Source organism: Macrobrachium nipponense, chromosome 38, assembly GCF_015104395.2.
Source record: "Macrobrachium nipponense isolate FS-2020 chromosome 38, ASM1510439v2, whole genome shotgun sequence".
Classification (NCBI taxonomy): domain Eukaryota; kingdom Metazoa; phylum Arthropoda; class Malacostraca; order Decapoda; family Palaemonidae; genus Macrobrachium; species Macrobrachium nipponense.
In genome coordinates, this window is record NC_061098.1 from 46,976,367 (window position 1) to 46,993,529 (window position 17,163).

The 17,163-nt window shown below is 38.5% G+C and overlaps 1 protein-coding gene and 1 long non-coding RNA gene across 3 annotated transcripts; one reads left to right on the forward strand and one right to left on the reverse strand.

Moving 5' to 3' along the window:
* Window positions 1–283: 283 nt before the first annotated feature.
* Window positions 284–16,125, forward strand: LOC135209725 (E3 ubiquitin-protein ligase TRAIP-like). 2 transcript variants are annotated; one of them, XM_064242490.1, is made up of 5 exons: window positions 323–725; window positions 7,938–8,582; window positions 8,946–9,068; window positions 10,809–10,988; window positions 15,504–16,125. In XM_064242490.1, the coding sequence occupies exons 1-5, from the start codon at window positions 723–725 to the stop codon at window positions 16,047–16,049; spliced, it is 1,497 nt and encodes a 498-aa protein (XP_064098560.1). In that variant the 5' UTR covers window positions 323–722; the 3' UTR covers window positions 16,050–16,125. The 2 variants fall into 2 exon arrangements, with proteins under 2 accessions (XP_064098561.1, XP_064098560.1); XM_064242491.1 differs by lacking the exon at window positions 10,809–10,988 and having other exon boundaries at window positions 284–725.
* Window positions 1,238–2,271, reverse strand: LOC135209726 (uncharacterized). The gene is made up of 2 exons (XR_010313413.1): window positions 1,706–2,271; window positions 1,238–1,538 (listed from the first exon to the last, which is right to left on the reverse strand). It is a non-coding gene; the product is annotated as an uncharacterized LOC135209726 (long non-coding RNA).
* Window positions 16,126–17,163: the final 1,038 nt, after the last annotated feature.

Below are 17,163 nucleotides of genomic sequence, written 5' to 3' on the forward strand. Positions count from 1 at the left end.
TGGAAGCAAAGTCTGTGTTAGAATTTGTAGCAAGGAAGAGTGACTAGTTTACTGTAGGATCTAGGCAAAAAACAAGTGTTTTATGTCTCATTGGCTGATTCATGCCTTTATGGACACAAGATGTGGAATGACCGACGGTTACAGGTGATATAGTACTTGCCAGGGAGGGTGAACAGAAACAGGAGGAACTTGTGAAACAATCTGAAAGTGCCTGTAAGAAGAGTATCTTGAGAATGGTTGGATGTTGGGAGAATGGATGATCTGTTGAGATACTTCTATGATGGTTGGAGAAGAAAGTGACAAATGAAAATTATATCTGCATTTCATACAACAATGAAGCAGCACAGCAGGAATTCTCTTGACAATATGTTTTCTCTTCTTCTGACTCATCGTCTCTCACCTATCAGAGTCCCGTTGCCTGGCTGAGGTATGACAAGTAACGTCGTACGATCTGGATTCAACAATGACAAAGAGATAAGGCCACTAATTAGGGACAAGGCCTAGAGCCAGCTGCTGGCGGGCTTGCAGATATAAAGCTGGTTGCCCTCAAAAGGCGATCAGTTCCCTTGCAAGTGATACATTGGTCATCGGCAGATGCTTCCAGCTGCGCTTTTCACTAAAAGACCTCTGAGGATTGCATCACCCACCCTGAGGAATCTTCTTCATTCTTCCCTTCCTTCCTTAGGATTCTCAGTCCCTCAGAGTCAGAATCAGCCGTCACAATGGTAAGAGATTCTGGATCATCATCTCATTACTCGCACAGATTCTTCTCATCATCTGCTTCTTTTAAGGGGTCCTTCTGACCCTCATGTGAGTCACAAAGTCTCAGCAATCCTCACTCGAATATTTTTATCCCCTACAGTCATCCCACACACATTTCCTGGACTCCACGAAGCTGCATTCTGCATACATAACATTCTATTGAAGGAATCCACCCAGAATGACCCATGTACCAAAATGTTGCCTTGTAACAAACCATTGTAATCATGTAGCTGATCAGGACACAAGTATGATGAGAGGAGGTGTCACTTGGTGAGGAAATATCTTCATAATAAGTGTGTCGCATGCAAACACAGATATGTATGCATGTGTGTATGTATGTATATTAAAGGGGTGAGTCTCACCTTTGAACTTAGTCATGGTAGTGTTGACCATCCTGAAAGAACATTCTTCCTAATGCACAATAAGGCATCTCCAGATTAGCGAAGGCAACTGAATCAAACTCCCAGCTATCAGCTATAAAAAGAAGAAAGTTTATTCTAGGAACAACAAGACAAAGCTCTGTCTATTAAGCAATTTGGATTAACAAAAAACAGGCTCCATATAGAGAGAACGGATTGTTCTCCAGCGACACATGGGCTAACTGAGCCAAATCCAAAAATTGAAAAACTTTCCTACTGAAAATGAAACACCTCCATTAGACCACTGACATATTCATTCAACAAAATAAAACGTCACATAGTAAACATAGTCTTTTCGCTTCTTTACTCCAGTCATCAAACATTCCCATGGGGCTTAGTCACCAAATAGAAGAGTTCCTGTCAAAAGAAAGACATGGTCCCATTAAAATGCAACTCATATGAAATATCCAAATAAAAAGGAAAATGCATAACAAAATAGAATACTGCATTGGTACATCACATAGAGAATACCTAACATACCCAGATTGGGATAAAAAAGATTAGTAAAAAAATCTCTTACTCACTCTCTAGGGCCAGTTTTCACAGTCTCTCTAGCGGTCTGACCGGGTCACTCAATGTTCTGGAATCGTAGTGAACTAGAATGATGTAGGCACCCCTCAAGCGAGCTATAGTGCCTATACCAACATATGAACTCTATGATAAGACACTCCCCCTTAGTATGATCTCACTGACACGTAGCGAATTCTTTAAGAGGGACATTTCCATGACATCACCATCACCTGCCATTCATGTGTTGGACATGTAAGCATCACAAGGAATTCACGAACTGATCTTCCGATCACACAAAGAAACTACGCTTCGGGCGGAGAGAAACAACCACCAAGTATTGACTATCATCCATTTCGAAGAATGTAATGTCAACGCATAAATTGCCCCACGTATTCGCTTTTTTATCTTCCGACCTGCTATCTTATCAATGAGCAGCGATTACTCAATCAAATCAGTTCATACACCTGTTTAAATGCTGAAATATAACTATCTGCCCTATACAAACTTTGTATCTATCAATCTATTTACCTATCTATTTATCCATTAATATGTATTATTATGCAATGCTGTAATTATTGTTATTGTTATTATTCTTGTTATTACTATTATTATTATCAATGTGAATAACTAGGTTTGAAATAAGCTTCAAAAGTAAGAATTTGACCACCAAGCTTGTGCGGTGTACTTGTGTGTGTGTGTGAGGTAGTGTTTGTGTGTGCATTGTGTGTGTGTGTGTGTGTGTGCAGTGACGTTCTTGAGATAAGCTAGATAGACAGACGAGGAGGTCAGCAATTACAATAATGATTACGAGCGAATGAAAGGAGTGGACACGTCAATAGACGATTCTTGATGAGGTCATTTGGTGTTGCTTCCTGGCTGAAGGGATAGACTGAGGATAAAAAGGCCTCTCTCTCTCCTCTCTTCTCTCTCTCTCTCTCTCTCTCTTCTCTCTCTCTCTTAATCATGTCGTACATGTGGGAGGAGCACAAGTGGTTTGGATGCACCAAAAAGGCATATTATCAGGGAGAGAGAGAAAGGGTGTTGGAGATAAGGTGCCTCACTGGCAAGGTCTCATTACATCTGTTCTGTTGTTTGCTTCTTCTTCCTTCAACTGGTAGCATTTTTCTTCCTTTGGCTGATGAAAAGGAAGGTTTTTTCATTGCCGGCCATTGAGACAGTGATAGAAGGTGACACAGAAAGACTGACCTCTCAAACATTCCTACAATCATATTCCCTCATGGTAACAAATCGTGAAGAGGTGTTGTTGCAATACATGACATTATCACTTATCACAACCCACTCCTCCTCGAGCCTTCTAAACAAAAAAATAAAAAATAAGAAAATAAAAAAGATAAGGAAGAAGGCTCTTGTTGCTCCCCCGAGAACTTAGCACGTGATAGAAATCTTGCTTCTCTTATTGTTCTCTTCTTGACAGTTTGAGAAAGAGAGGTCAGTGTCAAGGTACACCGGATGACTTCCAAGTCAGTCCTGGAGAGAGAGAGAGAGAGAGAGAGAGAGAGAGAGAGAGAGAGAGAGAGAGAGAGAGGGTGTGTGTGTGTGTGTTGATCTCACACACACACACCCACCCACATGGGGCAGGAGTAAAGGTCCTTATCAGAGAAGTCACGTGACTTGGTCGAGGTGCACATCAGATGATGAGGAATCCCCAGTGATAAGGAGATGAGGGACAAGGTCTCATGAGGCTGATAAGAACATGAGTCCAACAAGTGTAGGTGTCACGCCGAGTGTGGAAAGTCCCAGGATGGGGTCACTGGGTCAGCAGGAAGTCCTAGTGGTTTCAAGAGAATAGGAAGAGGGAATGAAACCATTCACTGATGGGATGAGGAAGTTGGGAGATTAGGAAAGAAGAAGAAGAAGAAAAACAAAGAAGCAAGAGAGAAGAGAAGATTATGCACAGGAATACAGGAGGATGGATCGAGTAGCCAAGAAGAATGCGAAAGAGGAGAGAGAGAGAGAGAGAGAGAGAGAGAGAGAGAGAGACCTTACCTTACCTTACCTTACATCTTGTTCAGGTTGCATCTCTAATGTCTACCAGAGAATTGCTAATGCATCTTCCGGTATATTTTGCATCTTCCAATCTTGGATGGTCTGGGATGCAGCTTAGATATTTGCAGTGCTTATTCTTAAACACACTACGCTCACTCCTGATATATTCCTCATATGAGACGGCAACCCATTGAATAGACATTGCATTGTCGATGCTGGTGCGTAGTGGATTAATGTCCCGTGTGCTTTCCTTAGTTTTCCTGGTATAGTTCTGGGCACTATTAATCTACGACTGCTTGCTCCTTCTGATATTTTTAGCTCCATGATGTTTTTGGCAATTCCTTCTATCTGTTTCCATGCCTGATATATCATGTAGCATTCTCTTCTCCTTTCTAGAGTATATAATTTTTTAAAATTGTAGTCTTTCCCAGCAGTCAAGATCCTTAACTTCTATTCTAGCTGTAAAGGACCTTTGTACACTCAACTTGTACAATATCCTTTTGGTAGTGTGGATACCATATCATATTGCAATATTCAAGTGGACTACGAACATATGGTTTATAAAGCATAATCATTTGTTCAGCTTTTCTTGTTTTGAAGTGCCGTAACAGCATTCTCACTTTTACTGTGCGTTTTTCCAGAACAATTGCTATTTGATCATTGCACACCAAGGTCTTTAACTGCTTCCTTATTAGTGATTGTCTCGTTATTAGGTCCCCTATATAAGAAAACTGGAAAAATAAAGGCCTACCTCATTTCGTGTTTTTGAAAAAAAAAAAAAATGTATCCAATCACCCTACACGGATATTACTTCACAACACATGTACAATACTGCAAATGCTCACTAAACATCATTACATGTGTAACATCACATTTCAATTGCATTCAGAAAATATTTATTTTCCCTTACCATTTCAAAAATGTAACTGTTTTTTTTTGGCACCTATTATACACCTGGTACTCGCATTTCTTCATATTGAATGTAAGTAAACTATTACGTAGGGGTTTTATCTTGTTTGAACGTAAAAAATAAAGTATGTAGAAATTTTTGTACGCTACACCCCCTCACAACAATGTACGCTACACCCCCTACAAGCCATATTGCCTTCAAACCATTATCACAGGCAACAATGTTGGATAAATCCTAGATATATCTTCATTATATCATTCCTACATCTGCCTAATATTCATATTCAATATCTCACCAATAGGATCAGGCTACATTCAAGATTAGGAAACGATATGATATGGATGTCTCAAATTAAATCGGATGCTACAAAAATAAAAAATCTTACCTCCAATCCATATCCGTCGAGCTAGGAGAAATGAAAGCATCCATCTTGGTTCACTGATGACGCTTCACATCTCAGTGCTGCCAACAGAGCTCTTCTTTAAATTCTCTAATTTTAACAGAGCTTGTACGGTCCACCCCCATGTACGCTAATCCCCCACATTACCCTATCTACACTTTGCCTTAATAATATTGCAAGGGGCTTTGTGAAAGAATGAACTACTTTCTTTAACTAAATAGCAGGGACACCATCAGGCCCAGCTGCTGCTCCATTTTTAATTTCATTAATAACCTGCACAATATCGGCTTCATTAATATATATAGCTGATAAATTTTCACTTTTTTCATCCCTTATTTCTGTATCATTATCTTCATTATCAATTCTAGGGGTGAATTCTCTTATATCTTTCTGCCAATATGTTGATATTTCCTTTTTTTAGAGGGCCTATTTCTATTCTTCTTTTATTCATCTTTTTTGCATATGAGTACAATAGTTAGGGGTTTTGCTAGATATTTACTAGGGTTTTTTTATTCCCATTCCCGTTTTTCATTTTCTTTTGATTGTATAATCTTTTCCTCTGCATTATCTATCTTACTTTTTCAGTTCCATCACTTTCCATGCATTCTTTTCTTTTGCAAGACCTTTTTCCACTTTCTGATTTTCTGGAACAAGATCCTTCTGTCTCTTGGTATGCATGACTGATGTTTACTTTTCTTCTTCGTTATATATTTATCCACTATTTTCTCTAATATTTTATATAATATATCCATATTTACCTGTATATCATCACTTACGAAAATGTTATCCAAATCTTTGTTTAATTCTTCATTTATTTTTGACCATTTTATATTTTTACTGTAGAAATTGTATTTTCCATATCCTTCCCACTTTTTCATCTGTTGCTTATCTCCGTTTTCACTTGCTTTGGAATGGACTGTTAATTCTATGACATTATGGTCTGAAATACTTGCATTATAAATATTATTTCTTTGACATAATTCACCTCGTTCACAAATACTACGTCTAAAGAATTTTCGTTTCTTGTTGGAAGGTGATTTATTTGTTGAATGTTGTATTCTAGTAGCATATCCAATAGTTTTTCGAATTGCCTCTTATCTTCTGCACTACTATTACTCTCTTTTTTATATGTATGAATACAACCACAATCTCCTATTCGTTCTTTCCAATCTACAAAAGGAAAGTTAAAGTTCCGGATAGGAGAATAGTCCAGTCTTTGAATGGGATAAAAGAGAGGGGCAAGTGACAGAGGATTTCGGGGTGAATAAGATGTACCTCATCAATGAAGTCAGTGCAGAAAGGAAGGTGAAAGAGCACATGGAGTCATCATAAAAGAGGCAAAGGGACAAATACTGTCTTAAGGGAATAAAGTCTTGGACTGATGGAGTGATCATTTTGAAGCTCTTTTGATTGAAGGAGACAGAAGAGTGGCAGAGCTCATTGATACAAGGGTGTGAAGGCTTCAGGACACTTGGAAGTAGCTGTTGAGGAAGTAAGGAGGGAAATCAAGAGGCTGAAGAGTGGAAAGGCACCAGCAGTTGATGGGATTACAAATGAGATACCGTGTCAGAGCGGTGAAAGACTAATTTGGTACCTGACCATGATGTATAAGGTATATCTGGAAAAGGGAAAGGTCCAAGAGGAATGCTGCAGCACTGTAGTTTTTACCACAAATCTGTGCTGGTACAAAGCTAAAGGTAGAGAGAGAAAGGTGGGTGCCTAGTGTTGTGTGAAGAAAGACAACAAGAAAATTAGGGAATACAGAGGAACAAGTTTGAGATAAAGACAGGTTAGCACTTAGTCATGCAGCAGAAGATTTTTTCTTGATTCGAATCCCGCTAGTGAAGAGAACACAGAGAAATGGAGGGAGCGAGAAGGAAGAAGGAGGCTTTGACTATTATCTAAGAAGGGACATATAAAGACAATATATTTATTTAATCGCTGGAGTGAAGAAGAAATAATAACAGTTATGATTGAACACAAGTATCAAAATCATCTGACCAAGAAAACATGTCTGCTGAATATTCACCACCAGTTACTGAAGCCCAAAATATCATCTTGTATCAGTTTCAAAGTCTTAGAACAACTGCAACGTCCCATGATGAAATCATGTTTGCTAAATCCTTCTTATCAAAGTTTACTATATAATTCCATTTGTTCCTGCATCTGCAACACCACAATACTAGCATCACGTCTTTTCTGGAAGTTCATCATTGTTTTGCTATAATGTGAGAAATGTATTATTTCTTCTCATGGAGTCAGTTAAGTTCTCATTTTGAAAACAAAATGTGGGTTTCTTTTGTATTTTCGATGTGATTTTGATGAATTTGACATTCACTTCTGACCTAGTTGTTTCCATCAGCGATCAACCCAAATGGGTGGTGGATGGTAAATGGAAAGCCCCAAATCCACCTCAGCTGGGACCTGGCACCTTAGGGTAGGTTAGGTTAGGTTACTGTGCTTCGCAGTGTTTCACAATGTTTTCCACTGTGGTTGTGTGTGATAGTTTAATGTAAAGTTGTTATAATTTAATGGATTAATCAAACATTTTTGTCAGAAATGGAAGTCAAAACCCTAAAAAGAATGCAAACAAAATGCCTAATTTTAGCAATGAGAAATGTGATCAGTCTGAATGGCCAATGAATGAAATCGTCTGAAAAACCCAAAATGTTCTTCAGTGAATTGTTAGGATTCCTAAAGGCTTTGACTTCATTCTGTTGTCCTCGTTTTCCCCACTGACTTACATCTGATATCACATTTTAGATAAAGCTAGGTTTAGGTAAACAATTTCAAATCCTGTGAATCAGACCTTTTAGTGTTTGATACCAGGGATAGCTATATGGGTCTTATTTTATTTTTGCAAAAAAAGACAATCTTTTGGAAGATCACTTGCATCTGGAAGAGTCACTGATCTCTGTGCCCTTTTCAGGTACCCAGTTCCCTGGTGTGTAAGATGTGCTCTAATATATTCAATGAAGATCGCTGTCCAAGGATTCTCTCATGTTCCCACTCGTTATGCAGTGGTTGCATCGAAAAGCTCATCTCAAGCCAAAAGAAAAAATGTATTGTCTGCAACGAAGAATTTATAGCCGATTCACATGAGAACTTCCTAATTAACAGTGACCTCCTTGATGCTGCAAAGCAACTTCCTGCCATGCTTGCAGAATCAACAAATGCACCCACAAAGTCAAAGAAAGCCTTTCTGATGACTACTGAGGATTTCAAGAAAAATATTACCAAGAGAGGCATTGCTGACTGCCTGGGAGAAGAGGCTGAGGTCAATGACCTCATTAAAAGTTACAGTGACATGAGAAAGAGAGTGAAAGTTGTAAACCTTTCCAGTGAGAAGACTTTGAACAGCATTGATGAAAATACTAAACTGCTCAAGAACAGGCTGGAAGAATTGCAGAATAGTATAGCAAAAATGGAAGCATGTAATGCTCAATTGGCTGCAGCATCAGGTTTTATTTCAGCCGCGCCTCTCATGCAAGAGGCAGAAGAGCTTCTTCAGACTATGGAAGAAACCAAGGCAAAGTTTGAGGTGGACAAAAGGAAAGATTATCAAATAAAGAAGGTAAGATGGCTCTCTCTCTCTCCTCCTGCATCCTATTTATCTAGCACTCTACACATGGAAGGGATTGATTATTTCTTTCTTATGGCATCTGTGAACTCATCTGTGATTGGAGACATTTTGAAATAAGTATCCACAAAAAAATCTGAAATAAAATGGAAGTTTTAACTGAGTCTGTCCTTATCAGCAGATCGCTAATAATATTTCTCTTTGATATATGAAGCCTTTCAGTTCTAGGATCTTTCTAGTCTTACAGATATATATATATATATATATATATATATATATATATATATATATATATATATATATTCCAGCCTTTTCAAATCATCTCTGTAATCTTCATGTCCTCTGAATTTGTCTCAGGAAATTCTCAAGATGAAAGAAAATCTGGAAAAGCTTGTGAATGACACGGAAAGGATAACTGAGGGAGAACAACAACCAAAGGAAGGAGAAGAAGAAGAGACAGACTCTGCTGTGAACATTACGGTAAGTTCATGGAGTCTGTTGTTACACAGAAAATCAAAAAGCTAAAATAATTGCCCTGAGAAACATCTAATCAACAGACTCAAAATAAGTGTAACTGAATGAGATGATAATGTCTAATTTCTTTCATACAACCGATCTCTTTACAAATGCTTATCTTAAGAGTCAGTGCAATTTCTAGACACTCCAAATAAGAAGAACCGTTCCCCTTTCCACTTGTCTGAGTATGCGTTTGGATTTCTGGGTACCAATTGTGGGGAAACTGGCCATTTGGTGTGTGTTTGTGTGTTTTTGTGTATATGATATTCCCAACATTTCTGCAATCTCCTTGAGAGATTTTGCATTTTCTTTGCTCATTCCCACATTTAAAATTTTTTATTCCATTCCAAAAAGTTATCAGTCTAATTACTATTCCACTTTATGGTTCTTCTTATTCAAGTATGATTTATGATCTGGAGGAGATCCATGCATTTCCTGCCTTGCACTGTACACCCCTCTCTTCAGATGCCACCACTCCTTCTGCACACCCAACAGCACTTTTCCCATGCCATAGTACTGAGCACCACAAAAGCACCTTCTGACACTTGAAGTAGTACTTTAGAGTCTTCTGTGTCTGGGACAGTGAGGTCTTCTGACCACTCTCGTTCTGTTTGTGCCATTCAAAGGTCTCACTCCTCTGGACCAAAGTTATTTGTGGTAGACACCAACCCTCTCCCCCTGATGATTGTGACTCTTAATTTTTCCTGTCCATAGTCCATCATATACCTCAAGTCACAAAGAGACAGGGACAGATGTCCATCCTCCATACATTCTTCTGATAGGCTCTAGAACCAAGGGTGATTTTCTCTGTTTCTGGTCAAGCTTCTCCCTCTGGTTGTACCATACATGCTAATTATGGCATGGCTCTGCAAGAAATTGACCTTTAAACTAGGATTCCTGGCCCTCAAGACTATTGGCTAATGGTCCTTCTTCAAACTGCAAGCACAGAGAACCTGCTCTACAATTTATCTTCAGCTGCAGAACACGACTGACCTCCTGCCCTCGCACTCAGCTACTTTGGTTACTGGTCAACCAGAATGATTCATCCTTAGAAGATGTCATGCCTTAAGTAGTTCCTCCTACCACATTACCTATTTCTGGCCCAGTCACCTCTCTTAATTCTACTCCACCTTCACATCCCTTCCAGTGAGGGACAAGACCCCCTGGAACAGGCTCCCCTCAAGGATCTAACAAGAAAGAATGTACTTTTGCTAGCTTGTGCTTTAGCCCTCTGAGTAAGTGAACTCCAAACCCTATCAAGTTTTGGAACCCATTCAGAGTACTGGCAGAGCAATGACTTCTTTTTTGCCCCAAGATTCTTTGTCAGGACACAGATAGCTTTGTTCCATTCCCATTATTTGTTGCAGAAGTACAGAAACGACAGTTTTCACCCATGGGGTGCTAAATGGCTCTAATTCATACTCAGATGGGTGGAAAAGGGGACTTATCTTCTTCTGTGGGATGTCTAGAGGTCATCCTGATACATAGAATAGATTACCTTACATTAATGTGTTTATATTTAAAAACATGACTTTGATTTTTAAAAAACATGTACTTGTATCACAAAAAAATTCAAAACTTAAAAGAATCCACACCCTTTCAGATAATTAGCTTAAAATCAAAGTGAAATATTTTTTAATTTTACAAAATAAAGTCTGATCTGAACTGGTGATGAAATTTTCAACCAAGGAAACCTTCCCTCAGGTGATCAACCTCCAAAGTCTTTGTGGTTATTTGAAAGGGGATGCCCGAAGAGAGATCTTTGCTGTTATGACCATTGAAGAGAAACGGAGGGTGGCCCCAGTCAACATTGAGCCCAACAACCAATTCTCCGTGAGTCATCTTGAGGAAGGAGATCTCCCACCAAAAAGCTTAGTCGTGGAGGTGAGCTTTTTCTTGGGAGGCAATGTGTAGGATTTCTTTCTGTCTCTCATAATCCTTTAGGAATCATTGGCCAATGAATTTCTTCATTTAAAATTAACATAGTGAACAGTTCTTGATATGGAGTGTGAGTCCAGTACTGACCCCGATCACATTTTTGAAGTGGTGCAGAGGCTAAGGGAGGAATAACATCTGGTTTGTTTAAGGAGAGAAAGAAAGCAGAATGTTTTCGCACTTAGTGAGACAAAGGTGAAAGGGCAATGTGTGCAAACATGGAAAGAACAGCACCAGATGTTGGTGCAAAATTGTAGATAAGAAAGAATGTGGAATAACTCATATTATACTAATGAAGAACAGTGAAGAAAAACTGCAGGAACTGGTGAGAGATTTTTTATTGCAATTAACAAGAAATCTATTAGTTTCATTGTGATTTTTATACACTCAAATGATGGGATATTCCTAGTGTACAATTATAATTGTTCCCAATCTGCTTTATAAATGTTATATTGAGGGACATTCTTGGCGTGATTATTTTGTAATTATGAAATTCATATTAGGAAATGATCACTGGTATGCAAGTCATCAACTGTATTCCAATCTACTACTATGAGATTCAGGGCCTCTGTAACACGGTTTTTTCGCAATAACTTTTTATCTATGCATTTCATAAATATAACGCTTATTCAGAATACATATCATATCAACACATAAATTTTGAGTGTATTCTGCACTACGTAGGTTGAATAAATTTGGTACTTATAATGTAAAAGTGACCTTTTTTGAAGACGGGCCAACTTACTCAGAGAAAAGGTTTCGAACGCACTCGTTACGTAACTTATGACATCATTTCTTCCCTCTTTCTCGATGGATGATTGGCTATACGTAACGAAGGCTAAACCTCTGGCAACAATGACATACAAATTTAAATACAAGCAAAGCAGTACACCTTTATGAACTCTGGAACCTCTCCACTGATAACTGTCATAATGAACAAACCAACAAAATATGTTAATAAATACAAAAAACACTTCGATTATTAGTCTAACTCCCAAAATAAGTTTCCAAAGAAATTACAGTCTACTTTATAGGTCACAATCAGATTGACAAGATGTAGGGAATAGTTGGTAATTTTCAAAACATAGTAGACAAGCTTGATTTGATAACTGCTATATCCAATGTCAAGCAATTTTTATTTATTGGCTATCTACCTATTTACTGAAAAAAAAAATAGCCGGTACCGTATATTGGCTTTAAACCTTCACCAATAATTATCGTCAGAATGATGACTTCATGAGGCTCCACCCACTTTCGCCTCGTTATAATTCAGGATAACACTGAAGGGTAACATGGGCATTGTTGGATTAGAAAATTTAACATATGGCTATGAAAACTAATTTCTCGAGTAGTTGTAAGAAGTGCTAAATGATCCTCAAGGATCCCAGCAGTTGGTCTAAACGTTTAATTCATGTATATTACTGCTATACTGTTGCGGCACTACTGCTACAGTAGTATTACTACGCTAGCACTGATACCCCACCCACATCTATGTATCATTCCGCCATTCATAAAGTCTTTGGGTTTCAGAGCCGATGGAATTTCTGTCTGGTGGATGGGCGGGGCAACATTTAGTCAAAAGGTGTTTGTTTACCTTGCTTACGTAATGAATGTTTTTCGACTCTTGGCTCGTAATCATTGGCCATGGCGTCGGCTAGATCATTTTTACTCTATAAAAATTAAAACTATCGTGTTTAGGTTATTGATAATGCTGACAAAATTTGTGTGTGGTTGTAAAATATACATATGTCAACTTTCAGCTACATCCAATGCTTTGACAAGGAGCAAAGTCCAAAAAACCGTGTTACAGAGACCCTGAATCTCATAGTAATCTGTCTACTGTGCTCGTTGTACATAGGGCTGTCTACTGAAAAATATGTGCTAATTTCGTCATCAGTCATACAGCACAGTTTGTTTGAATACGTGAATTCCTCTACTTTACTTCCTGCCTTATTTGAGTTTGTGCAAATACAGTCCCATATCTGTTTGTGAACATTAAAATCACCTATTATTAATGTAATTTCCCTGGCACTGTTAAGTAAATTTTTAAGTTTATCAATGGCATAATTTTTATCAGGTTGGTTGTATTAATTATAAATTAAATAAATATTGTTTCTTATTCGCATGTTAATATTTGATCATTGCAAGTCAGTACAATTTACAGGTATTCTGTCATAACATACTTTGTTATGTACATATATAGCTGTACCTAGATTTCCCTCTTCCTCTCAAGATGTTGATGCTAAGGTATATTTACCTATTCTTGTATTGTTTTGTTGAGATGTTCTCAACATAATATCATTGGTTCATATTCTTTAAGTGTTGCATTTCTCCTAAATGTAATCCGGTCTGCAGAACCATTTACGTTCCATTCTATAATTATTGAAAATTCACGCTAGTGTTCAACCATTTTTTTTTTTTGCATTATCAATCTGCATTTTTTAAATTAATCTTATTCGCGACATTTGTTTTTCTTTATAATATATTAGATGTCCAATGCACATAAAGCCCTTTTCGTGAGTGTCTAAGCTAGTAGTTCCCCTATTTCTGTATTTTGTAAAACTTTGTATGATGTTTGTTGAACTCTTTTGATATGCTTCCGTTTTGTTTTGTTTTGTTTTTTTTTTGTTTTTTTTTTGCACAATTCAATGAAACATTCATTGCATCCACATGTGTTTTTATGTGTCGTTCTTTCTTCTTACTCTTGCTTCACCAATTGTTAGTGATGGCGTCATATCTTCTCCCTTCACATCATCATTTTTGCCAATGGTTTGTCACTCTACTACTTCTTTGATGTTCTGGGTATTTGCTTCCATTTGTCTTAATATTATTTTAGGAGACAAGGGTATGTTTTTATCATTTTTTATCTTTTGTCTTTACTTTAACAGACATCTCTCTCATGATGGGTGGCTTTCTGGTTTTGGGTGGAGTTGTCTCTAAAGGCCTCTTTTGTCTTTAGCGTCCAGTTCATTACAACTATCTTCTAATATTTCTGTGTCACAGATTTTATTTTTGCTATTCTTAATGATTTTCTATTACTATTTCTACTGGCTATGTTGTATATTCCACAGTTTTGCACGTTGTTCGCCTTTTTCAAGGGAGTTTAGTCATATATTCTTTACTATTCTTTCATCAGTATTATCAGGAAGTATTATGGTACCCTGAACACTGTTCTTACTGTCTGTGTTTTCATTTGTACTTTTATATTATCAACATCTTTTATAGTTAAGTAATTTTGTGACTGATTTTTAGTTGCGGTTTCCATCAACCATATCTGGTCTTTTATTTGTCCGTTTCTAAGGTCAAGAACCTTCACCAACATCCCCTCCCAAAAAGGGAGTCGAAGTGAGTCAATGTTGGGTCAAGACAGTATTCAATTTTTCCAGGCGGGTTATAAGGATTGCTCTGTACAGGAGCATAGGGTTCCAGGTAATTACACTGGAACGCTTCTTGGAATTTTCTAAGCAAAGGTTGGCAGAGGAGGAGGTTCCAGTGGTCTTCTATTGTGGCCCGTGTTAGAACCATGAAAGGGTCCAGGGGTACTCGAATCTTTATCTTTATCTTTACTAATCATAAAGATTTAGGGGAGGGAAGGAAGAATTAAGCCTGAAAGCTTTAAAAAGATATTGTTCTTTCATGGAATTCATTCCCCCACCAATGGCACAAGTGAGAACCGACTCCCATATGTCCGCGTCCCTACCCTACCCCACAGGGGATGGCGCAACATGATGAGAGTGGCCCAAGTGTAAGCCAAACCCACTTGTGAGGACTAAGAGTATTACAAGAATCTAACCATCCCAACCCTAATCATGTTATGGGCAAACCAGATAGAATGCCTGAGAGTCATAACTCCAAAACCAGACCCCCTGGAATCCGCGGTCCAGCCCCGCAGGATAGCTCCTCCACCTTTGAGCTATCAGATATCTCTCAGGTCCGAAGATTATCGGGCAGTTGATGGTCCCACCACAGTTCCCACTACTCAGCTTTGGATATAAACCAAATCCCAGCTGTGATATCTTCTATTTATCGGGTCCCTTAGTTTTAGCAAAAGTAAAAAATTCCACAAAAATTATTCCAAATAAATATATAATGATATATGGGACTCTTGAACTCGAACCCAGGAACAAATTCCTGGAGTTCAAGAGCCCCTCACCACGTGAAGGTGGTCCCAAGTCAAGTCAAGGGAGAGTAGGAGTATAATAAAGAGCTAATAATAATATTGTGGGAGTTTGCTGCACAGGGGTTTCATCCCCAATAGAATTTATGTTTGTTTTCTTTACTTTATACCTTTGGCAATTCGAATTTAAATTAACCCCTTCATCTTCTTCCTCTACTCTTCTTCATCTCTATGTATATGGAAGTTACTGTTAATGCAACATTCAATATTATTAATAAGGGTAATCGTTTTTATCTTTATTCTTTTATTATCATTCTAACAAATACCTATCTCCTTTCCTTTGACAGCTTGAACCCTTGATGCAAGGGTCTTCTCCTTATCCCCATCTAAGGGCGTTCCTGGATCTGGCATATGAATCCACCCAACTGGGGAGGATCATCGTCAGGGTCACCGAGAATAGCCTGAAGGGTCTCAACTTCCTGCACATGTGTGTAGGAGGTAAGGGACCTTCTTATGCCAACTCTCAGGTCTCGTTTGTAGACAAAAAGGGAATGGAGGCTGAATATGTTGAGATGGGAGAATATTATGTGGCCCATGCGGGAGCTGAAAAATCAACTCGGGCAGTGTCGGCATCGGAGGATAATTGGATGGGAGAGTGGGGGAAGGAAATCTATTCAGATAGGCCTGTGATGGCGGGAGAACTGAGGGGATACATCTGTTATGACAAAGCTTCACTGTTTTGGATCGTCACAAGAGATTGTCCCAGTTGGATACAACGATGTTGCTTCGGGGCGGTAGACGAAGGACTCGGTGTCCTAAAAGAAGCGATCTCGAAGTATCCGGACATTACACAGGTGAAAGTGTCCAACTGTGGCCTTTTATTTTCTCTATGAGATTTCCTTCCAAATGATGCTTTGAGTTTCATTTTAATGCATAATAATTCTCAAATGAAGATGTTCTGAGTCCTATTATACGTGTTTCATTTTATCACCTTATTATCATTATTATTATTGATGAATTCTCTCTCTCTCTCTCTCTCTCTCTCTCTCTCTCTCTCTCTCTCTCTCTCTCTCTCTCTCTCTCTGCTTTTCAGTCTCCTCTGAAGGCTAGACCCACCGCCAATAACTGTGGAAACTGCTGCTTTGCAGTCTTACTTTTTAATAAAAGGCTGGGCCCACTGCCAATAACTGTGGAAACTGCTGCCTTGCAGTTAACTTTTCAGTAAAAGGCGAGCCTCACCGCCAATAACTGTGGTTGTTGACAGCAAGCGCATGCAGCCTTAAAAACCCCTTTGCCAAATAGTAAACCATGCCTGATGTTGGTGGAGGATGATGCCTTTGATAGAAAGCAGTGGAGAAGGCGCATCAGGCGACCGACTCCTTAAAGTAGGGATAACTGTGGGAGAGAAGATTCAGAGTTATTCACTGAATGTATAAATTGGGAATTTGATGTCACATTGGACTGGCCATTTCTTGTATTAGAATTTTCTCATTTTATGGCAAAAGTTCATTCTGTGACATCATCCCTCCCAATCGCCTTCATTTTCTTGTTGATAATGCACAAAGGTCTTGTTTTGTTAATAACTGAAACAACAATAAATATGTCTGAAAGACTCATTGGCTGACCACACTCACCCTTGAAGCAAGCAAGCGAGCAACCAACTAACCAAGGCAAAATCAGTCTAGTGTTATATGCCATGACAACAAAAGTAGTCAAACAAAAGAGATGTAGTTACTTTCTTTGAAGGAAAAGTAAATTGACTGACTGACAACACCTGCTGCTTCAAGAGGCAAAACCCAACAATGTTCTCTCTATGGCTGTTGTTGCTGCCACCTCCTCATGCATGATGTCACTTACAGTGGTTTTTTTTTGGGGGGCCAGGGTTGAGAGATGTTTGTCAGGAGGCACAAGAAGAATTCTAATCTTTATTTTCACCAAGATGAGTCCTCAAAACTTGGAGGTCTCTGCTGCAAAGAGTTAAAACACTCATTCAAGACCTCAAAGGTT